At 38.2% G+C, this 21027-nt stretch overlaps 1 protein-coding gene across 2 annotated transcripts in view; it reads left to right on the forward strand.

Annotated features, from left to right (window-relative positions):
* Positions 1-21027, forward strand: part of ADAMTS5 (ADAM metallopeptidase with thrombospondin type 1 motif 5) — a 46230-nt gene that overhangs the window by 7693 nt on the left and 17510 nt on the right. For both annotated transcript variants that reach the window (XM_060098590.1, XM_060098591.1), the window contains exons 3-4: positions 6099-6231; positions 18576-18743. In XM_060098590.1, coding sequence (XP_059954573.1) covers positions 6099-6231; positions 18576-18743 — 301 coding nt within the window. The remainder of the gene's footprint in view (positions 1-6098; positions 6232-18575; positions 18744-21027) is intronic.

Below are 21027 nucleotides of genomic sequence, written 5' to 3' on the forward strand. Positions count from 1 at the left end.
GAGAGTGGAAAGGTGATAGATTAGTCTAGATAAGATGATAACAATCAGCTTATAGAAGAAATTCTATGCCATGTGTATTAGTCTTCTTGGGCTACCATCGCAAAACTCCATAGACAACAGAAACTTACTTTCTCAATTCTGGAGGCTGAGAAGTTCAAGATCTAGGTTTCAGCCTATTTGCTTTCTGGTGAGAACTCTCTTCCTGGTGTGTAGACTGTTACCTTCTCACTCTGTGTTTACATGGTGTGTTTGAGGGGGCAGGGGTAAGAGAGAGTTTTCTGGCATCTCTTCTTAAAAGGACACTGATCCTATTAGATCAGGGCCCCATCCTTATGATTTAATTTAACCTTAATTACCTCCTGATAGACCCAATCTCCAAATATAATCACATTGGGGATTAAGGCTTCAATACATGAATTTAGACAGTGGCAGGGAACATGATTCAGTTGGTAGCATAAAGAGTTTAAATTGTAAATTAAATTCAGTGGGAGTCTACGGAAAGAGCATCAGAAGGAAAAGAGCAATGATCAGAGGTGTGTTCTTGAATGAGCCTTCTGGCCTAAGTAGTTGAGCTAGAGCCTGTGGGAGCCTTTACAGACTATTTCCGTAATCTTCAAGGAGAGACTCAAGATGGTCTAAACTAACACAGTGACATTAGAAATAGAGAGGCAGGGGTCGAGTCAATAAGTGTTAAAAAGAAGTGGATGTGAGTAAATTAATCCCTTCTAGCAGGAGGAATATTTGGGCTAAAATTTGGGCCTAAAAAGTTGGGGAGATATGCAGGAAATAGTGGACAAAATGGATCTTGAAGGTGCAGTTAAAGCAAACAAGGAAGCCTGGGTTGCATTGTGCAAGGTTTTAAATGCCAGGCTGAGGTTGGCATGCCTTTTAAGTTTTGCAGAAATGGAGGCATCCTATAAGGTCTGGGCTCTAAAAGGTAATTGACTGCAGCATATAGGTAGGGAAGTCACAGGAGACGAAAGCAACATTTAGAAGCCTTAGGTGATAGTCCAGGCAGGAAGGAACAAGAAAGAGAGGACACTTACATGAGACATTTGGTAGATGGAGTCAGTGACTTACAGTGACTGATCTGATGTGGCAGGTGAGAGACAGGCAAATTAATGATGTCACCAGGTTTCTTATACATCTCTTCCAGTTTCTTGCTTTCTGGAATCTCTTTCTCAGTGCATTTTGTATTTTACTGTGCCTCTAGATTATTGAGTTTCACCAGATATACCACAGAGAGAAAGACTGTGTTATTTGTTACAACAAAGGAATTTGCTTGCCCAAGTAGAAATTATGAATGTAACAGATAAGAGTAATGTCGGGGGAAACACAGGTGATGATTTAACAGCACTTTGGTGAAGTAAGTTCAGGAATTGGAGTGTTTAGATATAGGTTTGAATTGCAGCTCCACCAGTCTCAAGCTTCTGATTTTGGACACTAATGACCCCTGAGCTTTAATTTCTCCATCTATAAATTGAAGTGTTTTCCCTTAATCTCAACATGTGTGTAGCTGGAACAAATCCATAAACCACCTGGTCCAAATTCCTAATGCTATTGATGAAGGAAAGTAATCTCAAAGCATATAAGTAATACATGCAATGATTCTAATTAATAGAGTTGAATTTAAAGCATCACTATCTCTAATCAGCTTCCATCTCCATTCTTCAAAACAACGACTCTTCTGAGCATCTATTCCCCTCAATCTCCAATGTGCTCCATCTTTCCTTTCTCTTCTTCTTATCTCGTATTTACCAGGATAAGTTCCCTATCTTGGAACTCTGGGCCAAGGCTACCTTTCCAGCTTCCTCTGTTCATCCTCCACCGGGTCTATCCTGTACTCCAGCCACAAGAAACAGGTTGTCATTTCCAAAACAGACCCTGCTTTTTCCCACCCCTGATATATTCATGAGTCTTTCCTTTTTTGAATACCCTTCCTCTAACACTCTCAGACTCCTTTTCATCCCTCAAGATCCAGTGATCTCCTTTGAAACACCTTTATTGATTCCCCCAAGAAGAGCTTGGCAATTCCTCTTCTGAACTCCCTCAGCAATCTGTTCAATCTGTTTCCTTCTCGATATGTTTTGTTTTGCTCAGTAGATCATGATGTTTCTTAAGGGTCAGGATCAGATCTTATTGTATTTATTCACCACACTGTCAGCACTTCACACAGTGTCTGGCAGGTTGTGGACACACAATAATTGTTTTAGGAATAAGTGTACCTGGATCCCTTGGTCCCTAATCCAGCAGAGCTCCATGTTTTTTGTGTTACCTAGTTGTATCCAGAAGCATGGACAGAGACTGCAGAACATGTGTCATTGTCACGGTTGGCCTAACAGACCCTATTAATGTAGTTTCTGCTGAGGTCCAAATCAAGACCTCTCCTATTGGGGGCTGCTATTTAGGTAGCCAGAAAGGCAAATGACATCTTAAGAATCAGATCCACTGGACAAATATGAATTATGATGAATAAGTATATGTCTGTGTAATACTGATGGCTAAAATACATACCACACCCAATTCTCCTGTCACTAATCCCTCTTCACTAGGAATCTGGTAGACAGATAGGTAGATACCTGAGGCTAGTTAAACCTTCTTCTCTGCCCTTCCCTTGAGCTCTGGGCTTGTCCTTACCAGTGGGTAATATCTGTAGAAATAGAAGATGCTGCTATTTAACTCTAGATTCCCCCATACAAGGTACCCCGCCTTCATTTTGGCTGCAGTTACCGCAGCTGTGATGATATCTGCCCTTATCAGCCTTCACATTTCCTTCCTTCCCTCAGCGCATTTATGCTGCCTGAGGGACCAATCTCCCATCAAGACTAGAAATCCTGCGTCTCCTGTTATGCCTTCCACTTTGCACAGTTACATCGGCTTAGTTCATTTTCCCCACCCAGTACCGACCACTGGGATTTTCCAAGTTGTATTAGCTTCTGGACACCTGCTTCTCAAGGTAGCAGACTTTGCTGGCTCCCTCCCCGACCCCACTCCATCACAAGAATAGGTCTGAGGTACTGTGAGTCCTTCTAAGCTTCATGATAGGTTACAGATACTGCCATATTCATGATCCTTTAAATGACCACCCTTAGTCACCATGTCAGTGACCTCCCTGTCAAGTCTTTGTTGGGCTTGCTGACTATCTCCGCTCTATTTTAGATACAATGTGCCAGTCCTGGCTTCTGGCCAGGATGACACCACAAACCCACCAGTTAAATCTCTGCATGCTCTTGCAACCCTTACATTTTATTAAATCTTCCATTGCATTGTTGTCTACACGATATCAATATCATGATAAGATATCAATCCTGTATAAAAAGAACCATCTTTAACATAGCAGAGATATAACTTCCCTTCAGATTTACACTGACAAAGCAGAAAAATTCTTGACAGCACTTTTATTTTGTTTGCCTCTTATGTGGCTACTGTATGTGTTCTACATTCTTTTAGTATCCCCTGCTTCCAGATTTGGAAGCTAGATGGATTGGTGGACAGATGGAGAGACAGACAGACAGTTAGATAGATGCTATTACCCCAATGGTGTCCTTACTCTTTCTCTGAATTAAAAAAATAAAATTTCTATAAACTTCAAATAAGGTTTTCACCTGTAAATGTTGTTATAAATCACCATCAGAAAATAGACATGAATGTGATGTGCTGTATTCTTAACAATTTGATGCACAAATTGAGTTTTAATACAATGGAGTGAACATGGCCTCCCAAAGAAATACAGGCATTTGTTGTATATCTTGAGGAAGAAACCATAACTGAGCTGCCACGGTTTGAAATTGCATGAGTGAAGTGAAAAGGTTGCCAGTTTACATAATTACAGGTACAGAAATATAGTCTGTGGCTATGCAGTCAAGAATTTAATCAGTGTGATTAAAAAAATAACTGCTTCTGTTCATTATTTTGTCACATGTACAAATTTCCGTGGCAAAAGGCCAAATGCATTTAATGCAATTCAAGGATGACAAGGAGGTTTGATGGGCTCTAATGAGCAACTGATTAGCCGTAAACAGAGAGAGATTAAGAATCCACATTAAACTCTATTCAGAACAAGAGGACCATTTCCATTAGCTGTGGCTGTTCATCCGAGCTTATTAATGAAGTAAGGAGTAAGAAGGGGAAACAATTCTTCGGTTTTGTTATTTGAACCTCAAATTGTGAAGATAAACATAAAACTCGGTTTAAAAAAATATGCATGTGCAGAAATAACCCACAGTGTCCAGCAGTTCACTTACACCATGACCTGGGCCTTTGGTCTTAAAGCTACTAAAATGAATGGGGGAAAATTGATTAAAACATGTATTGTACTATATAATTATCTCAAAGACTGTTTGTTATGCAAAAGTGTGTTCCAATTTCAATTTTAAAAACTACTAATTTGTTCTCAACAGCTGTAATTTGAGATCCCATGGGATGACATATGAGGATACCCAGGAGACATTGGGAAGCTATTGTTGGTTTGGTGACTGGATTCACCAAGGCTACTTGGCTGAGATTTCTACTGTCTGCAGCTATAATAATATGGCGGCCACAGTGCAATTCATCACAGCTGGGATCTCATAATATGCGGAACACAATAAGGACCTGAAAATGTACTAGGGAAATCGTAGGGTATACCTTTTAAATATTATTCACCTTAACTGGACTTTTATGCAGCTTTTTATGCAGAGAAAAGTTAGAAGAGTATGTTGACATTGACTAGGCATCATTAGTTATGTAGTAGTAATATCTCATGCTGGCTTCCTGCAGTCTGTTGAGGTCTTGCTAGCATACAGCATATTAAAGGTATGTGACAATGTTCAGTAAGGCAAAAATCTGTATAGGATAACCATCTTTTTTCTTTGTCCTGGGAGAATAAAAATATTAGCTCCATGTCATCAAAAACAAAATAAGTAAAAAATAAAAAAGCAAAATTATGTGAGGTCTACATTGCATCTGACTATATGTCAGAATTCACCTCAATTAAGCAAATGTTTGTTGAGTTCCTATTATAAGTCAGGCATTGTGGTAGTTGGAGATACAAAGATAATAACTGCCACAGAGAGAATACTTATTTCAGCTAGTAAATAGTCATCTTTCACAGTAATTAATATTTTTAAAAAATTAGTCTGCAGTTATTCACTTATGGCTTTTGCTTTGGATAGAAATATATATACTGTCAGTTAATTTTCATTGAAAACAGGAGTCAAAATACAAGAAAGTCTAATGTCCATTAATACTCAAATAGAATTTAATGGAAAGTTTATCATTACAAATCTATCATGTCAAAAAATTTGGCTTATATTTTCTCTATATGCTTCATAATTTAAAATTGTCTTGTTAATGTCTCTTTCATCTAATTTGATCATATTAACCATTAGCGAGGTGTGATCATGTTCCTCTTTGAGAATCTCTTAAAAGCTATGCAATTTCTCTCCAGAAGAACACGTATGCTCATTTATATAAATACAGTATATTACATATATTTTCTGAGAATTGATCAGGTTGAAAAACACTACATTAAACACTGTGGGAAAGAGTGTATACATTTCTGAAGACACAACCTATGAAATTACAACTCGGTTTGAAAATTAAGAGATGATCTTTTGAGGAATTACCCTTATAGATTAAAACTTAGTTTCTTACCCAAATTACTGAGAAATTTATATTCTGCCATAAATAGGTGATTGCAATTTGCCCCTGTGATGGAAAACAAATTATTAGGCTTGGCTTCTGATAAATTTAGCAGGAATTTAGGTCAGAATATTAAGGCTTTCCTAAGCATGACTGTATGTGAAAGTGATCCATGGCATATGTGCCTGCATATACACAGTACAGCTTTGTTAAGGCTGCGACTGCTATTGTAATGGACAAGTCACAATCTTATGACATCTTTTAAAATGTAATTGAGTCCCTTCTGTGCTCCTGGGACTCAGAGAATCTTAGAAGAGTCAATGCTATTAGTTTGTCTTTGGAAGGTTTCCAGAGCTGAGCAGGTGATACCATAAACATATCCCAGTGTTGACATTTGGAGTGAGCAAGTGGCTCTACAAGGTGGCTCCTTCTGGATGTAAATTGATTTTAGTGATTTCTTTCTTTCTCCTGGGCAGGATTTATGTGGGCATCATTCATGTGACACCCTGGGAATGGCAGACGTTGGAACCATATGTTCTCCCGAACGCAGCTGTGCTGTGATTGAAGATGATGGTCTCCATGCAGCCTTCACCGTGGCTCACGAAATTGGTATGCAGTGTCTTTTCTCTTCCCTGGCCAAATCAAACACTTGTAACAGCTGCAACAGGAACCAAAATACTTGGAAATTAATTCCAGATTTCTCCTGGTTCAGATGCAGCATTGGGGATTATATTTGTTTATATTTGTACTTTTAGGGTTAACTAATAAGAGGGAAGGAAAACAAAGTCAGGCATACACAGAAGATATTTCCTTTCTGTCAGTGCCATTTAAAAGTTTAAGAGAAATTCTCTAGTGCTACTGTCTTTTGAAGCATCCATAAAGGACTCAGACAAAATTTGTCACAGTTGACAACGGAATGCAGAGATGTTTGCCATAGAAGTTACTCTGTTGGTTCATCCAGGGCTAATCAGTTTACACAGAAATTCATCAGGTTTTATTCCACTGTGAGTGATAACAGTCAGCTCCTGGAAAAGGTAATCAATAGCTTATGGACAACATTCCTGTCTTGTTTTTAATAGCAAAGCAAATGAAACAAAACCTAACAGTTACCAGGGTTGGTTTTAAAATGTCACTTACCTGGTGACAGTAAGAAACTCATCTAAATCCTAAAACTAGAAATTTAAGACTGAGTTAAATATGAAAAATATCCCAGCAATTAGGAATATGTGTTTCCTAATAATTGACCTAGCTACTAGGTACATAAGAAATTAATTTAGTACTTAGAATTAAATGTTAGAATTATATGCATCTGGGCTCAGTTCTTGCTAAAGTACTTTCTACCTGTGTCACGCTGGTCTGATTATTTAAACTCTCTAAACTTCAGTTTTCATATCTGAAATATAGGCATAATAATGCCTATTTCACTGAATTATTTCAGGGACCAAGTTGGGTTAGTTACAGATACCAGCAGTTATTTATATCCATATACACTTCTGTTTATCTTTTTAATTAACTAGTTCATTTACTTTTTAATGTGTCACCTTTTAGCATTATCTTTTTGGAGGCAAAGTATGGCTTGATAATTATTGTACTTTTTTGCTGTATTTTATTAAGCACATTGTTTTCTTAAGCTGAAAACATAATTTTGAAATAGAAATTAAAACGTTTTTCCCATAATTTTAGTAGGCAAAGAACATTTCACAATGTGTTGATTTTTGCATGCTATGTTTTCTTTTGGGACTTAACTTCATATCAAAAGTGTAACTGTATAAGTCAGTATATCGGAGCAGTAAAATAGAAATCAGTACTTAAATTCCAGTACGTATGTATTAATCATGATCTTAATTCTCTTAACTGACACTCTTCTTACCATCTAAGTAAAAAAACACAAAAATAAAATCTTAATGTAAATAACTGTCCAATAGCATCACTGATAACAATACGATTTAATATTTTATTAATTGAGCATCTTTAGCTTCAAGATGGAATCCCAGCTCTGTCTCCATGTTCTCTTTTATCTCACGAAAGAGATTCAGACAATGAGTCTCATTTCTTCCCTAGTAAGTGAACTAATAATAATGAATGAGGCATGGCTCTCTGGTGGCTGCAATAGAAGACCTGGTATGTCTGAAAGTGTTTTTAAAACACAAATGCCATTTGAGCTTTGGGGCTGGGATTATGTCTTCACCTATCTCTCATTCATGCCTATTAAACTCACTGATAAGAAATACAGCTTAACATTGATCCTTCATTGATATTTATTACATATCTCTGTATGTGCACGAATAAGTGGGAGAAACACAAGAGCCACCCAAGGCAATATTCTGATTTTGCAGCAAAGCTAAGAATTAGTTCAAATACTCAAGAGCATTGTAGTGACACAGAGACGATTTAAAAAGTACACCAGTAATTAATCACCATTATTCAGAGTGAGAGAAGTTCCATAAGAAAAGTTCTAAGCCCTGGGTAGGTAGAGGCTTGTTCATCTCACACTAAGTAGAGGAATGATGAGAAATAAGCAACAGTGCTGCAGTGAATATTGGGGTACATGTGTCCTTTTGAGTTATAGTTTTCTCAGGGTATATGCCCAGTAGTGGGATTGCTGGGTCGTATGGTAGTTCTATTTTTAGTTTTTTAAGGAACCTCCATACTGTTCTCCATAGTGGCTGTATCAATTTACATTCCCACCAACGGTACAAAAGGGTTTCTTTTTCTCCACACCCTCTCCAGCATTTGCTGTTTGTAGATTTTCTGGTGATGACCATTCTGACCTGTGTGAGGTGATACCTCGTTGTAGTTTTGATTTGCATTTCTCTAACGATTAGTGATGTTGAGCATCTTCTCATGTGCCTCTTGGCCATCTGTATGTCTTCTTTGGGGAAATGTCTACTTAGGTCTTCTGCTCATTTTTTAATTGGGTTGTTTGTTTTTTTGATATTGAGCTCCATGAACTGTTTGTATATTTTGGAGATTAATCCTTTGTCCGTTGATTCATTTGCAAATATTTTCTCCCATTCTGAGTGTTGTCTTTTTGTCTTGTTTATGGTTTCCTTTGCTGTGCAAAAGCTTTTAAGTTTAATTAAGTCCCATTTGTTTATTTTTGTTTTTATTTTCATTACTCTAGGAGGTGGGTCAAAAAGGATAAATGTACCCCAATGTTCATTGCAGCATTACTTATAATAGCCAGGACATGGAAACAACCTAAGCATCCAACGATAGATGAATGCATAAAGAAGATGTGGTACATATATACAATGGAATATTACTCAGCCATAAAAAGAAACAAAATTGGGTCATTTGTAGAGATGTGGATGGACCTAGAGTCTGTCATATAGAGTGAAGTAAGCCAGAAAGAGAAAAACAAATATCGTATATTAACACATATATATAGAATCTAGAAAAATGGTACAGATGAACCTATTTGCAGGGCAGGAATAGAGACGTAGACGTAGAGAACAGACATGTGGACACAGGTGGGGAAGGGGAGTGTTGGATGAATTGGGAGATTAGGTTTGACATAAATACACTACCACGTGTAAAATAGCTAGCTCATGGGAACCTGCTGTATGGCACAGGGAGTTCAGCTCGGTGCTCCATGATGACCTAGATGGGGGGGCAGGGAATTTGGGAGGAGGGAGGTCCAAGAGGGAGGGAATATAGGTATACATAGAGCTGATTCACTTCATTGTACGGCAGAAACTAACACAACATCGTAAAGCAATTTTACTCCAATTAAAAAAAAAGGGGGGGTACTTCCCTGGTGGCGCAGTGTTTGAGAGTCTGCCTGCCGATGCAGGGGACACGGGTTCGTTCCCCGGTCCGGGAAGATCCCACATGCCGCGGAGCGGCTGGGCCCGTGAGCCATGGCCGCTGAGCCTGCGCGTCCGGATCCTGTGCTACGCAATGGGAGAGGCCACAACAGTGAGAGGCCAGCGTACCGCAAAAAAAAAAAAAAAGAAGAAGAAGAAAGAAAGAAGCAACAGAGTGGAATTGTGGCATCGACCATCCATAAGATCATGAGCCCTAAATCTTGACCTTGTAAAAAAGAGATAACAGATTCCATGAAGGAAGGGCTGTTTCTTCCTTCAGTCCTCTAGTGATCCATTTTTACACATTAACAGCCTCTGGTTTCTTTGTAAAGGAACCACTGTGGCAGTAAATGCAGCTTCTTTGAGGCTGCATTGATCCCCAAGGCAACTGGACTGGAATGAAGAACTTTCCAGCATCATCTTTCCCAGCCCTCCTGAGTTCCTAAGCCAAGAGGTTATGAAGGCAGGCAGCAGTCAGAGAGGTAGGAAGCCAGTGCTAATGAGAACATTTTATTAAAACTGTATATGTACAATAAGAACTTTTCTTAATAATACAAGAATAGTGGACATAGTTTTATAAGAGAACAACGTGGGAGAAATGTGGGTTTCTTTGCAAAAAAAATCATACCTAACTCTTTGATGTCTGACTATGCTCTGTGGTCCCTTTAATTTCTTGTTTGGATCATTTCTATTTACTTCTTTAGAATTCTCTGTAATTCATTCTCCAATCAAACAGTGCCTACTTAATTTCCCTTTTTGCATTACATGTGCCCTAATCTGAGAAATTTAAGGTCTAGGAAAAGGGGGATATGGATTTAATTTCCCTTTTATAAAGGGATCTGGCTTTCATTCACTTTGTTTTCTAATTGCTTTATTTTTCTTTAATTTCACTTTTCGCCTAAATATTGCGAACACATGTCATAAAGTATAAGCCTTAAAAATTGTAAAGAAGATAACCTTACAAAATATTTCCTAATCATCTGTATACAATTACGGAGCTTTGCTTCTGCAGCCAGTGTGATCTTGGGTAGTGCAGCTTGCTATTCTGTTTCTAGCGCTTTATTTTTAGATTGTTGCTTGAAGCCATCAGCTTGAATTAACCATGCTCTGGATTCTAATTCTACTCTGTTCTTCTTATGTAATTTCCTCCTTTCCCTTCTATTAGACATTTACTACTTTCCAAATTTGGAGGTTATATATCCAGGCTACATATGGTGATTAAATGACGTTGTGAAACCTCGTTTTTGCCAGACTGTTTTGAATTCGCTTCAGTCGTTTCCAAAATGAGCAATTTGCTTCATGCATACGGTGTAAATACGTTCCTGTGCTCAAAACGTAAGCTGTGGAGAAAATTTCCAGGCTGTTCCCATGATCTTTCTACTTTATTTCTTCTATAAGAAGTGAACTTATATATATATATATATATAGTTGTTGTTTGTTTGTTTGTTTTGTTTTGTTTCGGTATGCGGGCCCCTCACTGTTATGGCCTCTCTCGTTGCGGAGCACAGGCTCCAGATGCACAGACTCAGCGGCCATGGCTCATGGGCCCAGCCGCTCCGCGGCATGTGGGATCTTCCCGGACTGGGGCACGAACCCGTGTCCCCTACATCGGTAGGCGGACTCTCAAGCACTGCGCCACCGGGAAGCTCTGAAATGATATATTTGATTAGTACTTTTTTTTTTTTTTTTTTTTTTTTTTTTTGCGGTACGTGGGCCTGTCACTGCTGTGGCCTCTCCTGTTGTGGAGCACAGGCTCCGGAAGCGCTGGCTCAGTGGCCATGGCTCACGGGCCTAGTCGCTCCGCGGCATGTGGGATCTTCCTGGACCGGGGCACAAACTCGTGTCCCCTGCATCGGCAGGCGGACTCTCAACCACTGTGCCACCAGGGAAGCCCCTGATTAATACTTTTATTAACCAATTTAAATTGCATTTCACATGGAATGTCCCACTCACTGCTTCCTCTTTCTGTACATAGTGGTTTAAAATACAAAGTCATTATAGTTGAATAAAAAGTTTTTTGTTCTTTTACTCCCTTCATCAAAAAATGTCCCTACATTGAGAATTATGTAAAATGTCAATAAACAGAGGCAAGCCTGAAGTCCTTATCTTGTACCTTTTCTGTCCATGATGTTAAAGTCATAATGAAGTGACTTAAATGAACAGATCTGAAAAGTGACTCTTCATGTGCCACATGTAAATGGGAACACTTCTCTTTTCCTGCTAGTTCTTTCCAAAAAAAGAGCTAGATTCTGGAGATGCCTAGTCAACTGATGTCAATACAGGCTTCTCTAAAATAGAGTTTGATGCATCTAGCCTCTGCCTAGACAGTAACAAATTGCCTGCCATCTTGCTATGTGAGGGGCATGTCAACACTGAGTAAATTGTTAGGACGTTTAAGAAAGTTGTTTTAAACTATCAAGAACTCAGTCCCCATTCCTGGACCTTGGGTGGAGGTAAGAATTTTTACAATCCAAATGTGAACTGTAGCAAGTTTCATGTGAATGTAAGTTTACATTTGGAGTTTATATTTTTAACTTGTCAAACTTTTTTTTTTTTTTTTTTTTTCTTTTCTTTTTGCGGTATGTGGGCCTCTCACTGTTGTGGCCTCTCCCGTTGCGGAGCACAGGCTCCGGATGCGCAGGCCCAGCGGCCATGGCTCACGGGCCCAGCCGCTCCGCGGCATATGGGATCCTCCCAGACCGGGGCACGAACCCGTATCCCCTGCATCGGCAGGCGGACTCTTAACCACTTGCGCCACCAGGGAGGCCCCTGTCAAACTTTTATTATCAGCTTTCAATAATAAAGATTTCACCTGCTGCACACATGGTTCTCCAACATAATAATTTTACTGATGTTAGCCCAGCTTCTAATGGGCTAGGGGGAGCAATCTGATTTTATTTAGACTAATGAAATCCATAATTTGCAAACAGACCGAAGCTTAACCTTAGAGTAGTTAATTATAAAATGTGCTAAGTGAATCTCTCCACCATGAAAGTCTCCAAAATGCTTCCTAAGCTAAAATCAGGCAAAGTATCAGGGCAAAATATTCAGCTGGAGGCTGAGGAAGTGGTCGAGACACAACAGTATGGCCGCATATGTTTTGCTGCAGTTGGAGTGATTCTCTGCGGTTTTCTGGTTATGTTGATACGCATGTGACTCTGTTCCCACTGATGATTAGATTAAACGAGGCCATGTTTTGAAAAGCTGCAGAGGCCCTGGAAACACCATACACCAAAGCCAAGTGCACAGAATCAGATGTCAGGACTGGCTGTGAGATGTGAGGTAAAAGGAAGCTAGGTTTAAACTTGGTATTTACCCTCAAACCCATAGCTTTAATCATTTAACTGAGCGTTTTTTTTCTGTCCGGTTTGGAGCAATGCCACACTGTGTCTTTCTTGGCCCCCAGATGAAAGGTGGGAATAGGTCTTTGCTCCATGTCCGGAGGCAGCATTGAAAGATTTAGCATTTAGTATCAGTTGGTTTGTTTTTAGATCAAATCCCAATTCGTATTTCTCTAGGGGAGGCCTGTAGATTGTCTGTCATGCGTGTGGAAAGCCAACAAGTTGAAGGTGTCATAAAATAAATATATCGCACACTTAATGAGTGATTTTTCCTCTTATGAATAGAAAATTTTGCCTTCTTTCACAAATCAGGAGGGTCTAGTAATATCAAAATTTATCAAAAACTACCAAAGACTAGAATATCCATAAGTAAAGTTATAACAAAACTAAGATATTAGTGAAAACAATGAAGTTAACTAACAATCACTGGGTATTTATATTTTTCAAGCACGTATTCTAAGCACTTTGCATCTTTCATATCCTTTAAGCCTCACAAAATCCCATGAGGTACGTACTATTAATGAGTCACCCAAGAGGGGACGCTGATACACAGAGAAGTTTCTAAACCAGTCTAAGGCCAACAACTAGTATACTTACTGCTCGAGGAAAATTTGAACCCAGTTCATCTGGCTCTAGAGCCCAAGATTTGGACACTATCCTATAATGGCTTGCTAGTGTTCCTTTCGAAGGAGATAATCCTGAATTTGATTCAAAAGGTTATTGGCACAGCTATTTATAAGGTGAAAAAAATTTGTTTTCTTCCTTCTAAATTACATCATTGATATAACATTTAGCGTTTATGTTTAATGTTTTGAAATGGAAGTTTTAAGAGTTTTATCACCGCTACATAAGGATTTGCATTTGAATAGACATGTAGGATCCAATTATTGGAGCTCCTGGTTTCCTTCACCAAGGAGTCTAGATTCTGATCTCATGTGAGCTTTTGACTCTCTTTTCAACCCCTGGCAAGACCTTCCTGCACCTCAATAATCTTAGCTGGAAAATTAAGTAAAAATAAAAACATCACATCATTAAGAAACAGATGCTTCATCTGAGAAGTGCTTTCTTAAGTAAACACATGACAGAGTTTCTTATGACATTTTTTAAAGATGTGGTGCTGTGTCCCCTTGTCTATTGGTCAGTTTGGGGTCAGGAGACAAGAGCTTGAAATTCTGTTTAATTTACAGAACAAAGTTTAGAAAAACAACCCAATTTCCCTCCTGAGGTTAATGTTATAAGTCATCCCTAGTTGTACAGTAATAACTGAGTTGAATAAGAAGCTGAACCAACATTTTCCTTTAAAGTAATGTGTCTTTACCCGGGTGTCCGTTATGTCAGATTTTAGAACACCAGATTCACTTGTGAATTTAAGGAGACAAGATGCTTTTTAAATCTACATTGTGAATGTCCAAGATGAAATTTATTTAATGAAATATCACCCATTTACCAATTTTAAAAGACTATTACTGTCCTAGAAAAATTATCAGGTGACTAATTGTTTGCCATTTCTGAACTAACACTATAACTCAGACTCTTACCCTACAGACTTTGCTTTAATATAATTTACCATGAAACTCATTTCCTTAGCATAATTCAAATAAACTCCTTCCTCAGGTTATTTTGTGTGATGGGCACTCAGCAGGACTGCTGTATTTATGACATGATTTAATATCTATTAATATATGTGTATATGTATAGCTGATTCACTTTGTTATAAAGCAGAAACTAGCACACCATTGTAAAGCAATTATACTCCAATAAAGATGTTAAAAAAAAAGAGAATAGGTCAGTATTTTATACAGAAGCCCATTTAATTTACACCTTGAGTTTTACTAATGATTTCAAACAGCAAGACACAGTTCTGGAGGCTGCATCTCTTGGAAAAATACTGAATTGGACCTCTGCATTACTCTGTAAATTTTATTCTGACTTCTGTAATACTTTTTAAAAAAATTTAGTGTGTGAATACAAATGCCATTAACAAACTCACGCACTATATAACTGTGTTTGGTCCTTAACTCTGTCGGGATTTTAGGTGGGAAGTGGCTTCCAATAACAGGAGTCAAGAATTAAAGATTCACTAAGATAGTATTGTAAATAAGATTGCCTAACTTCATTAAGGCCAACAAACCGCTCTTCAATCTTTTGCATTACAATCTTTTGATTACAAATCGTTCCAAATGCAAATGCTAATGCTTCCTTGCAGCGAGTCTTTGGGTCCAATGCTTTAAACCCAGACCTTGACTTGTGGTCCTTAATCCATATCAGCCCTGTCCTCTCACTAGGATTTTTTACATCCTATTTTACTAAGGTAGCTTGGTTCAACTTCCTCGGATCTCTTCCTTTACCCTTCCAAATTGCCTTGAATCCTCCTCACTCTTTTCCTATACCTGGACTAGAGAAAGAAGTATCTCCTCTGTCTTTCAAGGGAAAGAATCGCCTTTCTCTGTGGCTTTCTGGAACCCACCACCCTGACTCCTCCAAGACCTCACCCCTCAACTAACTCTGGTCTGCATTGTTCTAAAAACTCATCATAAAATACATTTTGATTAAAAAACAATATGTTATTTTAGGAGTTGTCAATATTTTCTCCAACATTGTTTTATTCTCTGGGGTGCATGGGTTTAAATCTCAGCTGCACTAATCCTGCCCAAGGCTGCTTGTGGGAGAAATCCTTAATCTCTAATCTTTAAACATTTCTGTGGTCAACCCCTGGCAAGACCTTCCTGCACCTCAATAATCTTAGCTGGAAAATTAAGTAAAAATAAAAACATCACGTCATTAAGAAACAGATGCTTAGGAACAGTCTCTCACTGGAAAAGTCACTCCTAGGCAATCAGTGACATTGTGATAAATTCTGATTAAGCTCTTCACAGCATTTCCTTAAAATGTGTTGTTGTCAGCTGTGACATTACATTTGAAATTTCCTAGGTTCCAGATTTTTCTCTGTTAATAAGCTTTGAATATCATAGTTTGTGATCTCTAATGTAAGTGTCCCTTGAAAATAGCATATGCTTTTATATGTATCTTGTCATTTCAGGGTTCAAAGATATTGGCAGATTTCAGACTGACATTAGGTGTCCTAGCTTAATGATTGGGGGAATCACATTTGAAAATGCCATTTCTTTGGCCACTCACAGCCTTTAGTATGCCTGTCACATCTCTCCAGAAGAGCTTCCAGACATCCCTCACATTGTTCTTCCATTTCAATTCCTCTTCAGCTTCTGAAGGGAAATCACATGGGTCTCTCTTGCTGTGCCTTGGTTCCAGCTCCTGTGGCACTGGCTGCCTGTTTCTTTGGGTGCCTAAACATTCTTCACATTGCCCATGACTCTCATTGTCCTTGGGAGAGCATGCCTCTCCCAGCCAGCTGACAAGCTTTCTTCACGGAAAACAGAATATTCATCCTCCCTCCAAGGAGTCTGTCTCTCTCAACTGACCCTCAAGCAGTCCCTTTCTGACTGACTCTTGGAGATCTAACAAAATTCACATCTCGTTTCAGGTCTTGCTAAAGTGGAACTGAGATGTGTTCATGCCCAGAATGGCGATCTTTTCTGATGGCCGTCTAAGCATTTCTTATATGTATCTTCAGCAACAAGTAAATTACATTGATAAATTAACAATTTAGGGGCCAGAGAGCATGCCAAAAGATTCATTAAAAGAGACCAGAATATCTTAAAATAAATTGCTTTGCTTAGATGATTGATATTTAACTTTATAGGCTTCACCATTCTGTATAAAAGAAAAAATGGAGGTACTCTCCCAGGTCCCTCAAAGCGAATTTGGTGTTTACCACCTGGCTTGTATTTAAATCAGAAATCTAAAATTTAGCCTCCAAATGAAGGGACTCTCTCTTGATGCAGTAATACAAAGGCATATAAAAAGTGCTATTTACTTAGATACATTTGGAGGAAAAGACTATTACTCCATTAAATAAATATAAATATCTTATGAAATCGAGTGCAAAGTTCACAGTTTTTAAAGTACAAAACCTGGATTCATATTATAGAGGTTTCCTTAGGCCACTTTCCCTTTCTCTTCTATGCCAGGGGAGAAAAAGACTCAAGTATGAAGCTTCCACACTAATGCCACAGTGTTAGCTGATAAGCATTCTACATTCTCAACAGTGTTTGATGTACTAAGTAACTTCTAGCAGTTTTGAATAGGACATGAATGAAAGGTTCTATTCTTCTGTGAGTGCAGTGAAAAACTCAACATACCACCCAAAAATTGGACGAGCTGTTTGCAGACTTCTTTTGCATGTTACTTGGAAGATACTTTACAGACTATGATGTGCGTTTATGTTGCTGACCAAATAGAAAGTGAGTGGTGGTGAAATGGTTTCCCGCAGAGAACTGACTAGCCTAGTAAATGCTACTGAAGTAGATAACTGCATAAATAGCATCAAAATGTGGAGCCTTAGAAGGTTACCGAACCCTGGCCACTTAACTTCAACCACAACATCAACCAGTTGCTCAGTGGACAATTTTGTAATGAGGTGTTAGTGATTTAACAAGTTGGCCAACAGTAGTTGGAATTTGGCATAAAAAATTTCATCTCTGTTGGGTTTTACTGTTGCTCACTGGACTTTTTCTTGGCAGAATGGACAAAGTTCCTGCCATTGGCATTCAGGAACCCAAGGAGAATGCAGTAATCACTTTTCTGTGGTATTTTCCACATTCTTTTTTGGTGGTTTGTGTATGATTCTATAAAGCTTTGCAGAAAACACTACTAGGATGACTTGTCTACCTTTTTAGAGTCTCTCCAAACTGTTGTCCTGGATTTTTTTCAACAATATTTTAAATTTATTGGAGAATGCATTATACCTTTAGACTATGTGAAAATTAATCTTATGTAATCAAAAAAATTTAGTCAGATTATAAGAATGGGGTATGTACTCTGTGAAATAATACCTAGCTTGATAGAATGGGAACAGCAGTGTGGGATTGCACAGAGCGTGTTTGGGAGACGTAAGCACAAACACCACCTGAGTAGCTTTGGACAATCATTTACCTTCTCAGTATTTGTTTTCTCTCCAAGCGCTAACACCCTGTAATGGGCATCTTGGTGCTTTAGACATTTCTTAAGTGTAAGTGGGTATATCTTCAAAATATACCACTTACTTGTGGGACTAGTATACATTCACAACTCACTAAATAACTAAAAGAAATGGAAGTGAAACAAGCTTACATATGCATGGAAACACAAATTTACTTGAAATCTTTTTTTTTCTCCTCTAGTCATCTCTTTTATGGCTACCTATTTACTTGACCAAGAACATAGAAGTCACTGGCATTCAAATACCATCTATTAAGTGTTTGTAACTTGCAGAACATTGAGTTAAATACAGAATATTTTTCAAAAGTGGATGTCAAGGGTAGGCCGGGAGATGCTCTCTGATCTCCTGTGGCTTATGGTTCGTCAGAGAAGATGGAAAATTAGACAGGCATTCAAAATAATATGTAGTGAGGGCTATGACATAATCCCACAGTTGCCTTGCAATTCTAGATTCTAAATAAGCCCTGTTTCTACATATCCTTGAGCATGTGTGATCCAGATGGATTATAGGAACATCTACTCTAATGTAATTTTTCAGTTTTCCTCTAAATATTCACCAGAAGTGACCATTCTGACTACATGCAGCTTTAATTTACCTGGGGGTCCAGTCTTTGTGTGAAAAGGCAGTTAAAATAAACTCACATATAATTGGGAGGAAAAAAGTCAAGTGCTAGTATAATTGCCATGGAAAAGTAGAAATGCAAAAATCACTCATTATTTGCACTTCATTTGTTCTGTCCCTTAGGACATCTACTTGGCCTCTCCCATGATGATTCCAAATTCTGTGAAGAAAATTTCGGTTCCACAGAAGATAAGCGCTTAATGTCTTCCATCCTAACCAGCATTGATGCATCCAAGCCCTGGTCCAAATGCACCTCAGCCACCATCACAGAATTCCTGGATGATGGCCATGGTATGTATAGTTACATAGGCTCAGAAACAAAACTTGGAATTATTGCAAGCTGTACTTCATTATATCCTCGTGATGTTCACCTTACCCTCTAAGACAGTGGTTGCTTAGAAAGTGTCAGAAAAAGGAACAAGGGGACTGTCTGTTGGTGTGTAATGCCAACGTCCTTCGGTGGCATTATAGCTATGGTATTTTTGCTTTTGAATTGCAAAGTTCAAAGAGAAGCAATGTGGGAGACCACACAGAATGCCTAGCAAGTGCCCTGAAAGCCTGGTTTTTATTCCCTCTTTCACCACTAGCTTACTGTGAGAACACTGGCAGATAATCTTGTTTCCCTGCTATTAATATGACTCTCAGAATTATTTGTTACATTCTTATTATAGGGGTGTGGTTAAAATGTAGGTAACAGTTCTGTCAGATTCTCTTTATGGTGACATAAAACCAAGAATGGAAACTCTTTAGATTTGCATTCACTAAAAATTTGGTTTCATCCTGGCAGCCTGTTTTCCTGAAAGTAGAGTGAAAACTGCAGAACAGGAATAGAAAAATCAATCTGAATGGTGAGAAAACAGTTTAAGAACTTCAAAAGAAAATCCTTGGCTTTATCCCCTAAGTACAGTTCAAGAGCACAGCACATTTTATTAAGTTCTGTAAATCTAGGATTAGTGCTGTAAATTATATAAAAATACTAAGGAAGTCACAGTTTTATTTATTTATTTTTTTATTTATTTATTTTTTTTCTTTTTGCGGTATGTGGGCCTCTCACTGTTGTGGCCTCTCCCGTTGCGGAGCACAGGCTCCGGACGCGCAGGCCCAGCGGCCATGGCTCACGGGCCCAGCCGCTCCGCGGCATATGGGATCCTCCCAGACCGGGGCACGAACCCGTATCCCCTGCATCGGCAGGCGGACTCCTAACCACTTGCGCCACCAGGGAGGCCCTACAGTTTTAGAAATAATAAATTCTGACCCTTAAGTAATCTTTGAAACAAGCTATTGCTAATTTCCTAGCATTCCTTGTTACCTTAAAATGTTAGAAACACAGGAGAAGAGATGAGGTAGAGCTGGAAGAGATCTTCAGAGGCCACAGAGTTCAAGTTTCTCATATTACAGAAGTGGACATCTTCTCATTCCTTTTTTTTTTTTTTTTCTCTCTCTTAAAACTGGTGGTTGAAGTGAATGTGACAGAAATTCTTGATCATGATAATTGTTCACAAATTTATCTCATGATGTATGGTTCAAAGTTAGATAAACAGAATCTGTAATAACTGTTTTTCCTTGTTCCACAAAGTTTATGGCTTGAAATTTTTGTAATTTGTTAGTGAGTTGGCCATCTTGAGCTTTGGCTACATGATTAAACAGCAATTAATAAATTCAGTTCTTTTCAGACAAAAAGAAATTCCACTACACAGTTCTTTGCTATCTTGTAGCCAAAATGTTCATAACCTCATTTTTGTTATGTTAATGGTGAACTGGTAATGCTTTAGCTACTCTCAGCTACTTACATTTCCTATTCCTGAAAACAATCCACACCCATCTTGCTTTAAAATTTCCCTTAATACAAAATAAATGTTCTTTGTTAGTTGAAAGCATGGCCTAATATCTTGACGATTCAGAAACAATATCAAGAATCAATGTATTAGGTATTTCCTAGACTAATAATAAAGTGGTAATTTTCTGTTTAGTTAGCCCAGTTTAAAATGCTGATTAAATGCTGATAGAGTCCTGGAGTGAAAGCTTACCTAATTATCTTCCTACCTACATTGATCAAGTCCATATCTAATAACGTTCCTCTTGGGTGGAATCTTAGTTTCCACTCTTTCCACTCTTAATATTACTTTTACTGTTTTTTTTTCAAGTTTCCTAAAAATGGAATAACATTAATATTTCATTTCAAAATCACACATTACTCATTCCAAAAGGTTGAGCTAAACTTTGAATCACTAAATGAACAGATTTAGTTGCTAAGGCAGCAAATACTTATGGTTAAAATGGGACCAACTTTTTTTTTCCCTGTGTAAGTATTAGGTCAGCTAATTACAATGCTGTGCAGAATTTTGTTCCTATTGCCATATTTCTGGAATGATTCATTTATTTCATGTTTGTGGAATTCATGATTTTACTTTCCATGCAGTAAAGATGCTCCCAGTATTGTTTTCATTTTTTAAACATTAATTCTGTATTTAAAAGAATCTACACTCAGATTTTTAAAAATTTTACAACAAATTTTAAACATCTTTCTGTGTCTTCTCCGAAGGATCTCATGGTAGATAACAACCAAAACCATACT

Source organism: Mesoplodon densirostris, chromosome 5 (assembly GCF_025265405.1).
Source record: "Mesoplodon densirostris isolate mMesDen1 chromosome 5, mMesDen1 primary haplotype, whole genome shotgun sequence".
Taxonomy (NCBI): Eukaryota; Metazoa; Chordata; class Mammalia; order Artiodactyla; family Ziphiidae; genus Mesoplodon; species Mesoplodon densirostris.